This window comes from Mizuhopecten yessoensis, unplaced genomic scaffold (genome assembly GCF_002113885.1).
Source record: "Mizuhopecten yessoensis strain PY_sf001 unplaced genomic scaffold, ASM211388v2 scaffold11029, whole genome shotgun sequence".
Taxonomy (NCBI): domain Eukaryota; kingdom Metazoa; phylum Mollusca; class Bivalvia; order Pectinida; family Pectinidae; genus Mizuhopecten; species Mizuhopecten yessoensis.
Genome location: NW_018408843.1, coordinates 61,959 through 75,229, shown reverse-complemented (window position 1 = coordinate 75,229; position 13,271 = coordinate 61,959). Strand labels below are relative to the sequence as shown.

General features: G+C 34.6%; 1 protein-coding gene across 2 annotated transcripts in view; it reads right to left on the bottom strand.

The window, feature by feature from the left end:
• Window positions 1–3,369: 3,369 nt before the first annotated feature.
• The window catches only part of LOC110464745 (post-GPI attachment to proteins factor 2-like), a 25,127-nt gene continuing 15,225 nt past the window's right edge, over window positions 3,370–13,271 (bottom strand). The window contains exons 5-6 of one of the 2 annotated variants that reach the window (XM_021520115.1): window positions 12,503–12,663; window positions 6,661–6,749 (exon numbers count right to left, since the gene is read on the bottom strand). In XM_021520115.1, the coding sequence (XP_021375790.1) occupies window positions 12,518–12,663 (146 nt within the window). In that variant the 3' untranslated portion in view covers window positions 6,661–6,749; window positions 12,503–12,517. Of the gene's footprint in view, window positions 6,750–12,502; window positions 12,664–13,271 lie in introns of both variants that reach the window. The other variant, XM_021520116.1, reaches the window with a different exon arrangement.

Here is a 13,271-nt window from a genome sequence, read left to right as displayed (position 1 = left end):
CAGGAGGAATAGTATCTGTAGCACAGGAGAAATAGTTTCTGTAGGACAGGAAGAATAGTATCTGTAGCACAGGAGGAAATAGTATCTGTAGGACAGGAAGAATAGCATCTGTAGCACAGGAGGAAATAGTTTCTGTAGGACAGGAGGAATAGTATCTGTAGAACAGGAGGAAATAGTATCTGTAGGACAGGAAGAATAGTATCTGTAGCACAGGATGAACAGTATCTGTAGGACAGGAAGAATAGTATCTGTAGCACAGGAGGAAATAGTTTCTGTAGGACAGGAGGAATAGTATCTGTAGCACAGGAGAAATAGTTTCTGTAGGACAGGAGGAATAGTATCTGTAGCACAGGAGAAATAGTTTCTGTAGGACAGGAGGAATAGTATCTGTAGCACAGGAGAAATAGTTTCTGTAGGACAGGAGGAATAGTATCTGTAGCACAGGAGAAATAGTTTCTGTAGGACAGGAGGAATAGTATCTGTAGCACAGGAGAAATAGTTTCTGTAGGACAGGAGGAATAGTATCTGTAGCACAGGAGAAATAGTTTCTGTAGGACAGGAGGAATAGTATCTGTAGCACAGGAGAAATAGTTTCTGTAGGACAGGAGGAATAGTATCTGTAGCACAGGAGAAATAGTTTCTGTAGGACAGGAGGAATAGTATCTGTAGCACAGGAGAAATAGTTTCTGTAGGACAGGAGGAATAGTATCTGTAGCACAGGAGGAATAGTTTCTGTAGGACAGGAGGAATAGTATCTGTAGCACAGGAGAAATAGTTTCTGTAGGACAGGAGGAATAGTATCTGTAGCACAGGAGAAATAGTTTCTGTAGGACAGGAGGAATAGTATCTGTAGCACAGGAGAAATAGTTTCTGTAGGACAGGAGGAATAGTATCTGTAGCACAGGAGAAATAGTTTCTGTAGGACAGGAGGAATAGTATCTGTAGCACAGGAGAAATAGTTTCTGTAGGACAGGAGGAATAGTATCTGTAGCACAGGAGAAATAGTTTCTGTAGGACAGGAGGAATAGTATCTGTAGCACAGGAGAAATAGTTTCTGTAGGACAGGAGGAATAGTATCTGTAGCACAGGAGAAATAGTTTCTGTAGGACAGGAGGAATAGTATCTGTAGCACAGGAGAAATAGTTTCTGTAGGACAGGAGGAATAGTATCTGTAGCACAGGAGAAATAGTTTCTGTAGGACAGGAGGAATAGTATCTGTAGCACAGGAGAAATAGTTTCTGTAGGACAGGAGGAATAGTATCTGTAGCACAGGAGAAAATATCTGTAGGACAGGAGGAAATAGTATCTGTAGCACAGGAGGAAATAGTATCTGTAGGACAGGAGGAAATAGTATCTGTAGCACAGGAGGAAATAGTATCTGTAGGACAGGAGGAATAGTATCTGTAGCACAGGAGGAAAAAGTATCTGTAGCACAGGAGGAAATAGTTTCTGTAGGACAGGAGGAATAGTATCTGTAGCACAGGAGAAATAGTTTCTGTAGGACAGGAGGAATAGTATCTGTAGCACAGGAGAAATAGTTTCTGTAGGACAGGAGGAATAGTATCTGTAGCACAGGAGAAATAGTTTCTGTAGGACAGGAAGAATAGTATCTGTAGCACAGGAGGAAATAGTATCTGTAGCACAGGAGGAAATAGTATCTGTAGGACAGGAGGAAATAGAATCTGTAGCACAGGAGGAAATAGTATATGTAGCACTGGAGGAAATAGTATCTGTAACACAGGAGGAAATAGAATCTGTAGCACAGGAGGAAATAGTATCTGTAGGACAGGAGAAATAGTATCTGTAGCACAGGAGAATTAGTATCTGTTGGACAGGAGGAAATAGTATCTGTAGCACAGGAGGAATAGTATCTGTTGGACAGGAGGAAATATTATCTGTAGCACAGGAGGAATAGTATCTGTAGCACAAGAGGAAATAGTATCTGTAGCACAGGAGGAAATAGAATCTGTAGCACAGGAGGAAATAGTATCTGTAGGACAGGAGAAATATTATCTGTAGCACAGGAGAATTAATATCTGTTGGACAGGAGGAAATAGTATCTGTAGCACAGGAGGAATAGTATCTGTTGGACAGGAGGAAATATTATCTGTAGCACAGGAGGAATAGTATCTGTAGCACTGGAGGAAATAGAATCTGTAGCACAGGAGGAAACAGTATCTGTAGCCCAGGAGGAAATAGTATCTGTAGCACAGGAGGAAATAGTATCTGTATGACAGGAGGAAATAGTATCTGTATGACAGGAGGAAATAGTATTTCACCAAATCCTCTGTAGACGCATCATTATTTACCCAAAATTACAACCTCGTATCCGGGCTTTGTACTACTCTAATAGTTTAATTACGAGTGCAGTATACCAGGTATTCCAATTATATATTTGAATTCCTATGTTTGGTTTGGATCCCTGAGTATTACTTATCACAAAAGTAGGAAATCTCATAATAAATAGAAATTTACAAATAAGAAAAGACATTTCATTTCCTATGTTTGATCCCTTACATTAATGTGTTAGTAAACATTTTGTCTCATTGTTATTTTGTTAAACATTTCATCTGAGCCTTCAACGGAAACATAACACCATCGGATCATTTCACTAAAATACAAAACAAATGTGTAACGTGTTAGTGGAGTGTTACCTGTTATCCAATGGTTTTATTATTTAATAATAGTTGCTTAAATCAAAAATCAGCTAAGAAAAGGGTGTTGAACCCAACATAGACTTACTTAGACTTGAAATATAAGCATAAGATAATATCTAATAATTTAAAATATTCCCATTGCTATTTTTTGGGTATTTTTGTTTTTGTATATGGAAAGGAATCGTTGATTCCAATTGTTACCAATAATGCTGTTGTATGTACGAATATACTACAACTTTTTCATCAACACCATTGATCGTATTGTAGACGTCAGTACGTTGATCGTATTGTAGACGTCAGTACGCACGTTTGGTTTAGTTTTTAGTGCATTTAGGTATATTGGTATTATATACAAACAATAAATTTGAATTCTCTTCAGAGACAAATATTTCCGATTTTGCAATATATGAAGTATATGCTCCAATCTATATATTAGAAAAAACATGTTACATTTCTATGTCGTATATCATATTGAATTGCTAACTCACATATACCGTGTATGTATCACTATTCAAATTTTAATATGGAGCAGTTATTCATTTAAAAGTATCTTTAAAATACGTACCTTTGTAGCTTCCGTTTCAAACGATTCCCAGTGCATCAATGATTTCGATTCAAATACATTGATACCGTGCACATTCAATACGTTGAACACAAGTCCCCATTAGATACGTGTATTTAAATAGTCTACTTAATAACAAAAGACAACATATTGTTTGTCTACCTTTTTATTCATGTCAACTTATTAAAGTTCCGATAAAGAAAGTGTCTACTCAAAACAAGATGGCATGTTAGGTTGTGCTTAGCAACACAAACTACTTGTCTCGTTTAGTGAACATAGCTTTAGTCACCATTTAAAAGAAATTGATTTATTTCTATCGACATGTTAAGTTATTTATCAACAAGTCGACAAAGGACAAGTGAACAAGTCTACATATATGTCAACAAGCACAATTAACTCAATTTCCCGCAAGTTGACATAGTTTTTGTCAACTTCATAAAAATGAGAATTTACTTCCTGTGTACATGTGCAATACATCTCATAAAGTCAACAATTATCAAGTAAATAACGCTACATTTATATCGACACGTATACATACATTTTATTGACTTGATAATATATAAAACAACACGATTTAATTTTGTCGTATGAAAATGAAATGAGCATAATTTTAGTAAACTTCGTAAAGAAGCCGATCTTATTCTATTGACTTGGTTAATTAAACATCAACAAGCCGACATTAAACAAACAAGCAAGTCTACCTATAAGTAACAAATATATGTAACTTACATAGACTTAATAACAAGTCTAGACCCTTATACGCCACCATACCATTTAATTAAATAAAATACGTAAAATAAAATATTCCTCGCCAAACACCTAACGTACCCTTATATAACACTATCCTAACAAACAGTTGTTAAAATAATTCTGTATCAAAAACAAACCACCTTACTACAAGGCCTAAGTGTCTGCGACAATTATACAAAATAAAGTATGAGGAAAGGCAAGAATGCAATTGTTTTATCAAATACAAAGATGTATAAAAATAAACGTATGGCTCACTTTTCTCCTAACACTTGTTAAAGTTTCACGGCCGGTATTTCATTCTCAGCGGCATTTATCTTTCACCTTAACTAGCAAAAGTCTGCATAAAACATCAAAAAGGAACAAAGTCTTTTGATTGCTTTTGATTTTGATTGTGGTAAACCCCTTATCAAAAATTGATAAGGGGTTAACCGCAATACCATTGTAGCTCTCTAGCTTGAAATTTTGATTGGTCCAGTACTTTATATTAACAACCCAATTTACCTTATGCCTTATCCAAATATAAAGTAAATCATATTTGGTAACTTTGCACGGGTCAGGAATAAAAAAAATCATCATTCCTCAGTCAATAATTAGGCAATACGGTTGATGTATTCATAATAAACAGTTCATTAAACGTATAACATGTCAATCTCTTTCGCGACCCAACTGAAAACATGTACTATGAAATTACAAATTATCTAAAGTTTATTTGTATTTCTTGGTCTTTTAATGGAGTGACATACTGGCTTCGTATGAGGAAAGATGTTGCCATGTTAAAGTAAAATAATGGTGAAATTCCAATGTAATATATTTTAAGAAATTATAAATAAGAAAACAGAGGCTAAATAACCAAGATGGATACATGAACTTCAGATGATGTGCCATTTCACAACAATCTGTGATGTTATAATGTACTAGACATGTTAACATTGAAACTGTGCTTTAATGTTTAAATCATGTCTAGGTGTTTTTTATAAGAAGCATAAAATGTTACGAAAAGAAACGTGATATAAAGTTCATGTATTCGTTACGGTAACACGTCCATTGGTTTTATTACATATCGGTAAAACATATTTTACTGGGAGATTTTACTATACTCTTTGTACATTCCAATAGCAACACCAATCTTGTTTTGAGGCCGATATGCCTCTCCGCAGATAGTAAAAGAAAATATAAGCTCCGCATGACCTAGGCATATAAATGAACAAGATATAATATGTCATTTCGTAGCCTCGTGTTAGTCCCAAAGGAGATGGATATGTTATAAGTCCGCCGAACTGTTTGTTTTATGAAGGCATTCCTTTAGTAAAAAATAAACTTTGCATTGAAGACAATTTAATAAATATTGAGTAAATAGGCTATATATTTGATTTCACTTTATGGGAAATTTACTAAAAGCATTTACCTTTTAATTACTTATATAATTTCACTTCATAGCAGATATATACACCGAACCTGTTTATCTCCTAACAATAATTTATTCTAATATAGTGGAAATTAGCAGAAGTCGTTTATCTTCTATTCATATCTAACTATACACGAAATTGTACAGACATCGTTTATCTCTTATTTGTCACTTATGTGTTTTACTATATTGGAAATTTTCTGAAATTGTTTATCCTCATTTGCTCGTCCATTTTACAAACCCAGTATGTACAGTAATATTGCAACACATCACGAAAGAATTATACATAAACACAGATTCCCGTCAAATGTACTCCATAATTACTAATCAACACACCAAATTATAATACAGTGAATCTTATGTAACATGGCGTGACATATTGTTGCATGGTATTCTGCAACATTGTGTTGTGAAGCACAATGTTGTGAAGCACGGTTTTGTGAAGCACGGTTTTGTGAAACATTGTGTCGTGAAGCACGGTGTTGTGAAGCACGGTTTTGTGAAATAGTGTGTCGTGAAGCACGGTGTTGTGAAACATTGTGTTGTGAAGCATAGTGCTGTAGAGCATTGTGTTGTGAAGCACGGTGTTGTGAAACATTGTGTTGTGAAGCAGGGTTGTGAAACATTGTATTGTGAAGCATTGTGTTGTGAAATATGGTGATGGGAAGCATGGTATTGTATCAGTGAACATATAACTGTACCAAACACATCATTAACATAGTCTTAGTCATGTGAGCACTGAACTGTAATTGCTTCATAAAAAGTGTATGCTTTGTTGACGGTGAACACCATGTATCTATACACTACATGCATGGGTGGTTAATACTGTGTTATCTTTGCTACATGTAGACAATCAATACCATTCAATTTACACAACTTGGGCAGTGAAACTTTTTTGCTACGACGATCGTAGACGGTGAACTATGTAATTTATGCTACATGGGCAATGACTACTGTGTAACCGTTGTTAGGTGCAGACAGTTATCCCCCTGTGATTTAAGCTACATGGGCAATGACCACTGTGTAACCGTTGTTAGGTGTAGCCAGTGATCACCCTATGATTTAAGCTACATGGGCAATGATCACTGTGTAACCGGTGTTAGATGTAGCCAGTGATCACCCTTGATTTAAGCTACATGGGCAATGACCACTATGTAACCGTTGTTAGGTGTAGACAGTGATAACCCTGTGTAACATATTCTTCGTAGGTAATGAGCGCCAATGAATGTATGCTATCTGGGCAATGAACTTCGTGACCTTTGATTCACAATTGCTAAAGTTGTAACGGCAAATTTGAAGTCCAGGACGGCAGTTCCATGAAACAGAATATTGGACACTACAACCAGGTACTCACATAACGCAAACTGGCTGTAAACTGCAACATAAAAATAAAGTACATAGTCATTGGTAAGAAAAACAATTTAAAAAGAGAAAGTTCGCAGCCAATTTAGGCAAGCAATGTAATAAGGAGTACTACAGGAGCAGAACAACACCTCGTGTTTGTGTAGTTCTAATGCTGACCAGGTTTGTGTAGTTCTAATGCTGACCAGGTTTGTGTAGTTCTAATGCTGACCAGGTTTCGTCAAAATCCTGAGTTATATTCGATAACAATATTGTGAGAAACTGTTGGTCAATCAGTGTTATATAGTTTAAATTATTTTTTCTCCATTTTGCCAGTGGCCTCAACCTTTATATATTGTAAGTTTCATCAGAAGTAAATGATATTTAAGCAAGTTATTCAGAAACCAATGTGTGGACAGACAGACGGATAAATGGCAAAACGGACACTCAGACTCCAAATATTTCCTTTCAAAATTATAACAGATGAACTACATACAGGAGAGCCAAGAGGGATATTTGTGACACTACTATCCCATACATACAGGAGAGCCAAGGGGGATCTTTGTGACACCACTATCCCATACATACAGGAGAGCCAAGAGGGATCTTTGTGACACTACTATCCCACCTTGTTGGATTGACTAATCAATGTAAACAGTAAACTATTTACTAGCATAATACTTACAAATGTGTATGACATTGTCAATGTGAGGTTGCCATTTGACCTATTTACTAGCATAATACTTACTAATGTGTATGAGATTGTCAATGTGAGGTTGTCATTTAACCTATTTACTAGCATAATACTTTCTAATGTATATGAGATTGTCAATGTGAGGTTGTCATTTGACCTATTCACTAGCATACTACTTATTAAAGTGTATGACATTGTCAATGTGAGGTTGTCATTTACATTGTCAATGTGAGGTTGTCATTTGACCAATTTACTAGCATATTACTTACTAAAGTGTATGACACTGTGAATGTGAGGTTGTCATTTGACCTTTTTACTAGCATACTACTTACTAATGTGTATTACATTGTCAACGTGAGGTTGTCATTTGACCTATTTAATAGCATACTACTTACTAAAGTGTATGACACTGTGAATGTGAGGTTGTCATTTGACCTTTTTACTAGCATACTACTTACTAATGTGTATTACATTGTCAACGTGAGGTTGTCATTTGACCTATTCTCTAGCATACTACTTATTAAAGTGCATGACATTGTCAATGTGAGGTTGTCGTTTGACCTATTTACTAGCATAATACTTTCTAATGTATATGAGATTGTCAATGTGAGGTTGTCATTTGACCTTTTTACTAGCATACTACTTACTAAAGTGTAGGACACTGTCAATGTCAGGTTGTCATTTGACCTATTTACTAGAATACTACTTATTAAAGTGCATGACATTGTCAATGTGAGGTTGCCATTTGACCTATTTACTAGCATACTACTTATTAAAGTGTTTGACATTGTCAATGTGAGGTTGTTAGAGATTGTCAATGTGAGGTTGTCATTTGGCCTATTTACTAGCATAATACTTATTAAAATGTATGACATTGTCAATGTGAGGTTGCCATTTGACCAATTTACTAGCATACTACTTACTAATGTGTATTACATTGTCAACGTGAGGTTGTCATTTGACCTATTGACCTATTTAATAGCATAATACTTACCTATTTACTAGCATAATACTTATTAAAGTGTATATGGTTGTCATTTGACCAATTTACTAGCATACTACTTACTATTTACTAGCATAATACTTACAAATGTGTATGACATTGTCAATGTGAGGTTGCCATTTGACCAATTTACTAGCATATTACTTACTAAAGTGTATGACACTGTCAATGTGAGGTTGTCATTTGACTATGAGATTGTCAATGTGAGGTTGTCATTTACATTGTCAATGTGAGGTTGTCAGAGATTGTCAATGTGAGTTTGTCATTTGACCTATTTACTAGGATACTACTTATTAAAGTGTATGACATTGTAACTGTGAGGTTGTCAGAGATTGTCAATGTGAGTTTGTCATTTGACCTATTTACTAGAATACTACTTACTAAAGTGTATGACACTGTCAATGCGAGGTTGTCATTTGACCTATTTAATAGCATACTACTTACTAAAGTGTATCACATTGTCAATGTGAGGTTGTCAGAGATTGTCTATGTGAGGTTGTCATTTGACCTATTCTCTAGCATACTACTTATTAAAGTGCATGACATTGTCAATGTGAGGTTGCCATTTGACCTATTTACTAGCATACTTCTTATTAAAGTGTATGACATTGTCAATGTGAGGTTGTCATTTGACCAATTTACTAGCATAATACTTACTAATGTGTATGAGATTGTCAATGTGAGGTTGTCATTTGACCTATTTACTAGCATACTACTTACTAAAGTGTAGGACACTGTCAATGTGAGGTTGTCATTTGACCAATTGACCTATTTAATAGCATAATACTTACTAATGTGTATGACATTGTCAATGTGAGGTTGTCATTTGACCTTTTTACTAGCATACTATTTACTAAAGTGTATGAGATTGTCAATGTGAGGTTGTCATTTGACCTATTTACTAGCACACTACTTACTAAAGTGTATGACATTGTCAATTTGAGGTTGTCATTTGACCTTTTTACTAGCATACTACTTACTAAAGTGTAGGCCACTGTCAATGTGAGGTTGTCATTTGTCCTTTTTACTAGCATACTACTTACTAAAGTGCAGGACACTGTCAATGTGAGGTTGGCATTTGACCTATTGACCTATTTAATAGCACAATACTTACTAATGTGTATGAAAGTGTCAATGTGAGGTTGTCATTTGACCAATTTACTAGCATAATACTTACTAATTTGTATGAAATTGTCAATGTGAGGTTGACATTTGACCTATTTACTAGCATTCTTCTTACTAATGTGTGTGAGGTTGTCATTTGACCTATTTACTAGAATACTACTTATTAAAGTGTATGACATTGTCAATTTGAGGTTGTCATTTGACCTTTCTACTAGCATACTATTTACTAAAGTGTATGACACTGTAAATGTGTGGTTGTCATTTGACCTATTTACTAGCCTACTTCTTACTAATGTGTGTGAGGTTGTCGTTTGACCTATTTACTAGCATACTAATTATTAAAGTGTATGACATTGTCAATTTGAGGTTGTCATTTGACCTTTCTACTAGCATACTATTTACTAAAGTGTATGACACTGTAAATGTGTGGTTGTCATTTGACCTATTTACTAGAACAGTAAACTATTTACTAGCATAATACTTACTAATGTGTATGAAATTGTCAATGTGAGGTTGACATTTGACCTATTTACTAGCATACTACTTACTAAAGTGTATGACACTGTAAATGTGAGGTTGTCATTTGACCTATTTACTAGCATACTTCTTACTAATGTGTGTGAGGTTGTCATTTGACCTATTTACTAGCATACTACTTATTAAAGTGTATGACATTGTCAATGTGAGGTTGTCATTTGACCTATTGACCTATTTAATAGCATAATACTTACTAATGTGTATGAGATTGTCAATGTATGGTTGTCATTTGACCAATTTACTAGCATACTACTTACTAATGTGTATGAAATTGTCAATGTGAGGTTGTAATTTGACCTATTTACTAGCATAATACTTACTAAAGTGTATGACATTGTCAATGTGAGGTTGTCATTTGACCTATTTACTAGCATACTACTTATTAAAGTGTATGACATTGTCAATGTGAGGTTGTCATTTGACCTATTTACTAGCATAATACTTATTAAAGTGTATATCATTGTCAATGTGAGGTTGTGATATGACCAATTCACTAGCATACTACTTACTAATGTGTAACAAAAGATCTGTCTAGTGCTTGTTTAAAAATATTCATAACAACCTGAAACAAAATCAAAGATGGTTGCCTGGCGACCTTTTTTTCTGATCATCATCAAAAAGACACCTGCACAATTTAGGACTTATAAATATCAACATATGAAATTTTATAAAGATCTATCCAGTACTTCTTCAGAAATGGTGTTCACAAGAATGAACTGCCAAAATTCAAGATGACAATCTGGTGGCCATACTGTTTTTCCAATCAATCCCAAATTATAATATGCATAACTCATGATCATTGAGAACCTTATGTGAAATAGGGAAAGAACCACTCTTAGACTTGCTGAGAAATAGTGCTAACAAACGCTCAAACTTCAAGATGGCCACCTGTTGGCAATAGAGAAAGATCCCCCACATACATTCTGTGAAACGGTACTAACAAACTTACACTCTCAAAATTTAAGATGGCCATCTATCGGCAATCATGGATTTTTTATCCGTCCCAAAATTTTATATCCACAACTAAGGCCAAGGGTAACCCTCATAAGAAATATATATTTATAATAACAAGAACAAGGTTTAAGGACAGACAGAATGACAGAATGATGGATGACCGTCACCACCGACGAAGGAAGGATGATTTGAACAGCTTATCATGTGATGATGGTGGGATAAATATAGCAAACCTTTCCATAAAATTAGTCGAAATAACACAGTTACCTGATCAACTCCATGTTAGGATAAAGAATGCACTACATTTTAAGGTAAGGTTTCAATGGTGCTAAAAGTTACATGCACAATGTTAAATATAAGTGAAAAGGGAGATAACTGTAATAAAGTATAATTGACAGTAAATAACAATTCCACAGAAGTTAATATGTCAGCTCGGATGGAATGACGTCTGATTGTGATTTAGCCACTAGGAAACAACAAAATACGTATATTTGCTCTATTGTACTATTTAAGTGATGAAAACAAAGCATTATTCAATAATTTAAAAATTACTTTGGCCATTGATTTAGAGGGCGGAATTTGAGTAATTATTTATTAGAAAGGTTTTATCTAACTTCCTGCCAAATATAACATCTGGAAACCATCAGCCAATCAGATCATAGCAGCCACATCAAACATGCATGAATTCTGCTGAGCATCAAGTCTAATTGAGGGACATGGATTGCAATCGTACTACGCTAGTCTTCTCTAAACTATTTTTTTTTAATAAATAATCTCTTCCGGAAACTTGCAGCCAATTGGTTTGCAGTATCATCATCAAACATTTCCAAATATGGCTCAGCAGTTGCACAATTTAGCCCCATTTTTGTATGAAAGTGAAAAAAATGCTGGAGACAGAAATAGCCCAATGTCACTACTATTTAGAAAGGCTCGGATTTTGTGTACGAGTAATGATGATGATGATGATGGGAGCAGTCAATCAAATGAAACATATTTAGATTGTTATATCAATTCAATATAAAAAAAAGTATTTTTCAAAAATATGGATCAGCATAAAAGTTGACAAGAGTCAGGCACTTACAATGTTTATTCACTAATAACTAAAAATGGAAGTTAAGATGCAATTTTTGACATGTTAAGTAAGAGTTAGTACCAAATATAGATATTATATCTAACACATAACCCCAATATTATAATATTTATTATAATATTGTGTTTTATGCAAAACAAATTACAATAATTATAGTGTTGAATTATAGTCAAACTCACCCTATTCAGTAAAATCCCTGTGTGGTATTTCCTATTCTTCGATGGACGCAGAAAAAATATATACAAAAGTGTCCTCTCTATTAATCATAATTAATCATGATTCGAGTTGTAAGAACTTGTGTCCAATCCCTTTGACTATTCAGTGTCAATAAAATATGTTTGAATGGATTAATCATGATTAATTTAAAGCTAAGTAAATACAAACCATTGAACAGAGAGCCTAAGTAGATTTAGTTGTCCGTGAAATTTCCAGACCATTGGAGCCAAAAAAGACACTAAGTTGTCTAAAGTCCCAAATAGCAGTACTGTGGAAGGCTATGTTAGAGAGCACCGTCAAGTACTCACCCAGTGCAAACCAAGTGTACGCTGAAAAAGTAACATACAGGTCAATGTCATGCAAAGTCATGCAAGCTCGCAACAGTCTAGCAGGATTGAGGTAGGGATGGGGCTGAACCTATCATTTCAATGATTTTTACATAATGTATTGAGGTAGGGATGGGGCTGAACCTATCATTTCAATGTTTTTTACATAATGTATTGAGGTAGGGATGGGGCTTAACCTATCATTTCAATGTTTTTTACAAAATGTATTGAGGTAGGGATGGGACTGAACCTATTATTTCAATGGTTTTTACATAATGTATTGAGGTAGGGATGGGTATGAATCTACTTTTTCGATGTTTTTTAAATAATGTATTGAGGTAGGGTTTGGGCTGAACTTATCATTTCAATGGTTTTTACATGATGTATTGAGGTAGGGATGGGTATGAATCTACTTTTTCAATGGTTTTCACATAATTTATTGAGGTAGGGATGGGTATGAATATACTTTTTCAATGGTTTTTACATAATGTATTGAGGTAAGGATGGGTATGAATCTAATTTTTCAATGGTTTTTACATAAAGTATTGAGGTAAGGATGGGTATGAATCTACTTTTTCAATGGTTTTTACATAATGTATTGAGGTAGGGAT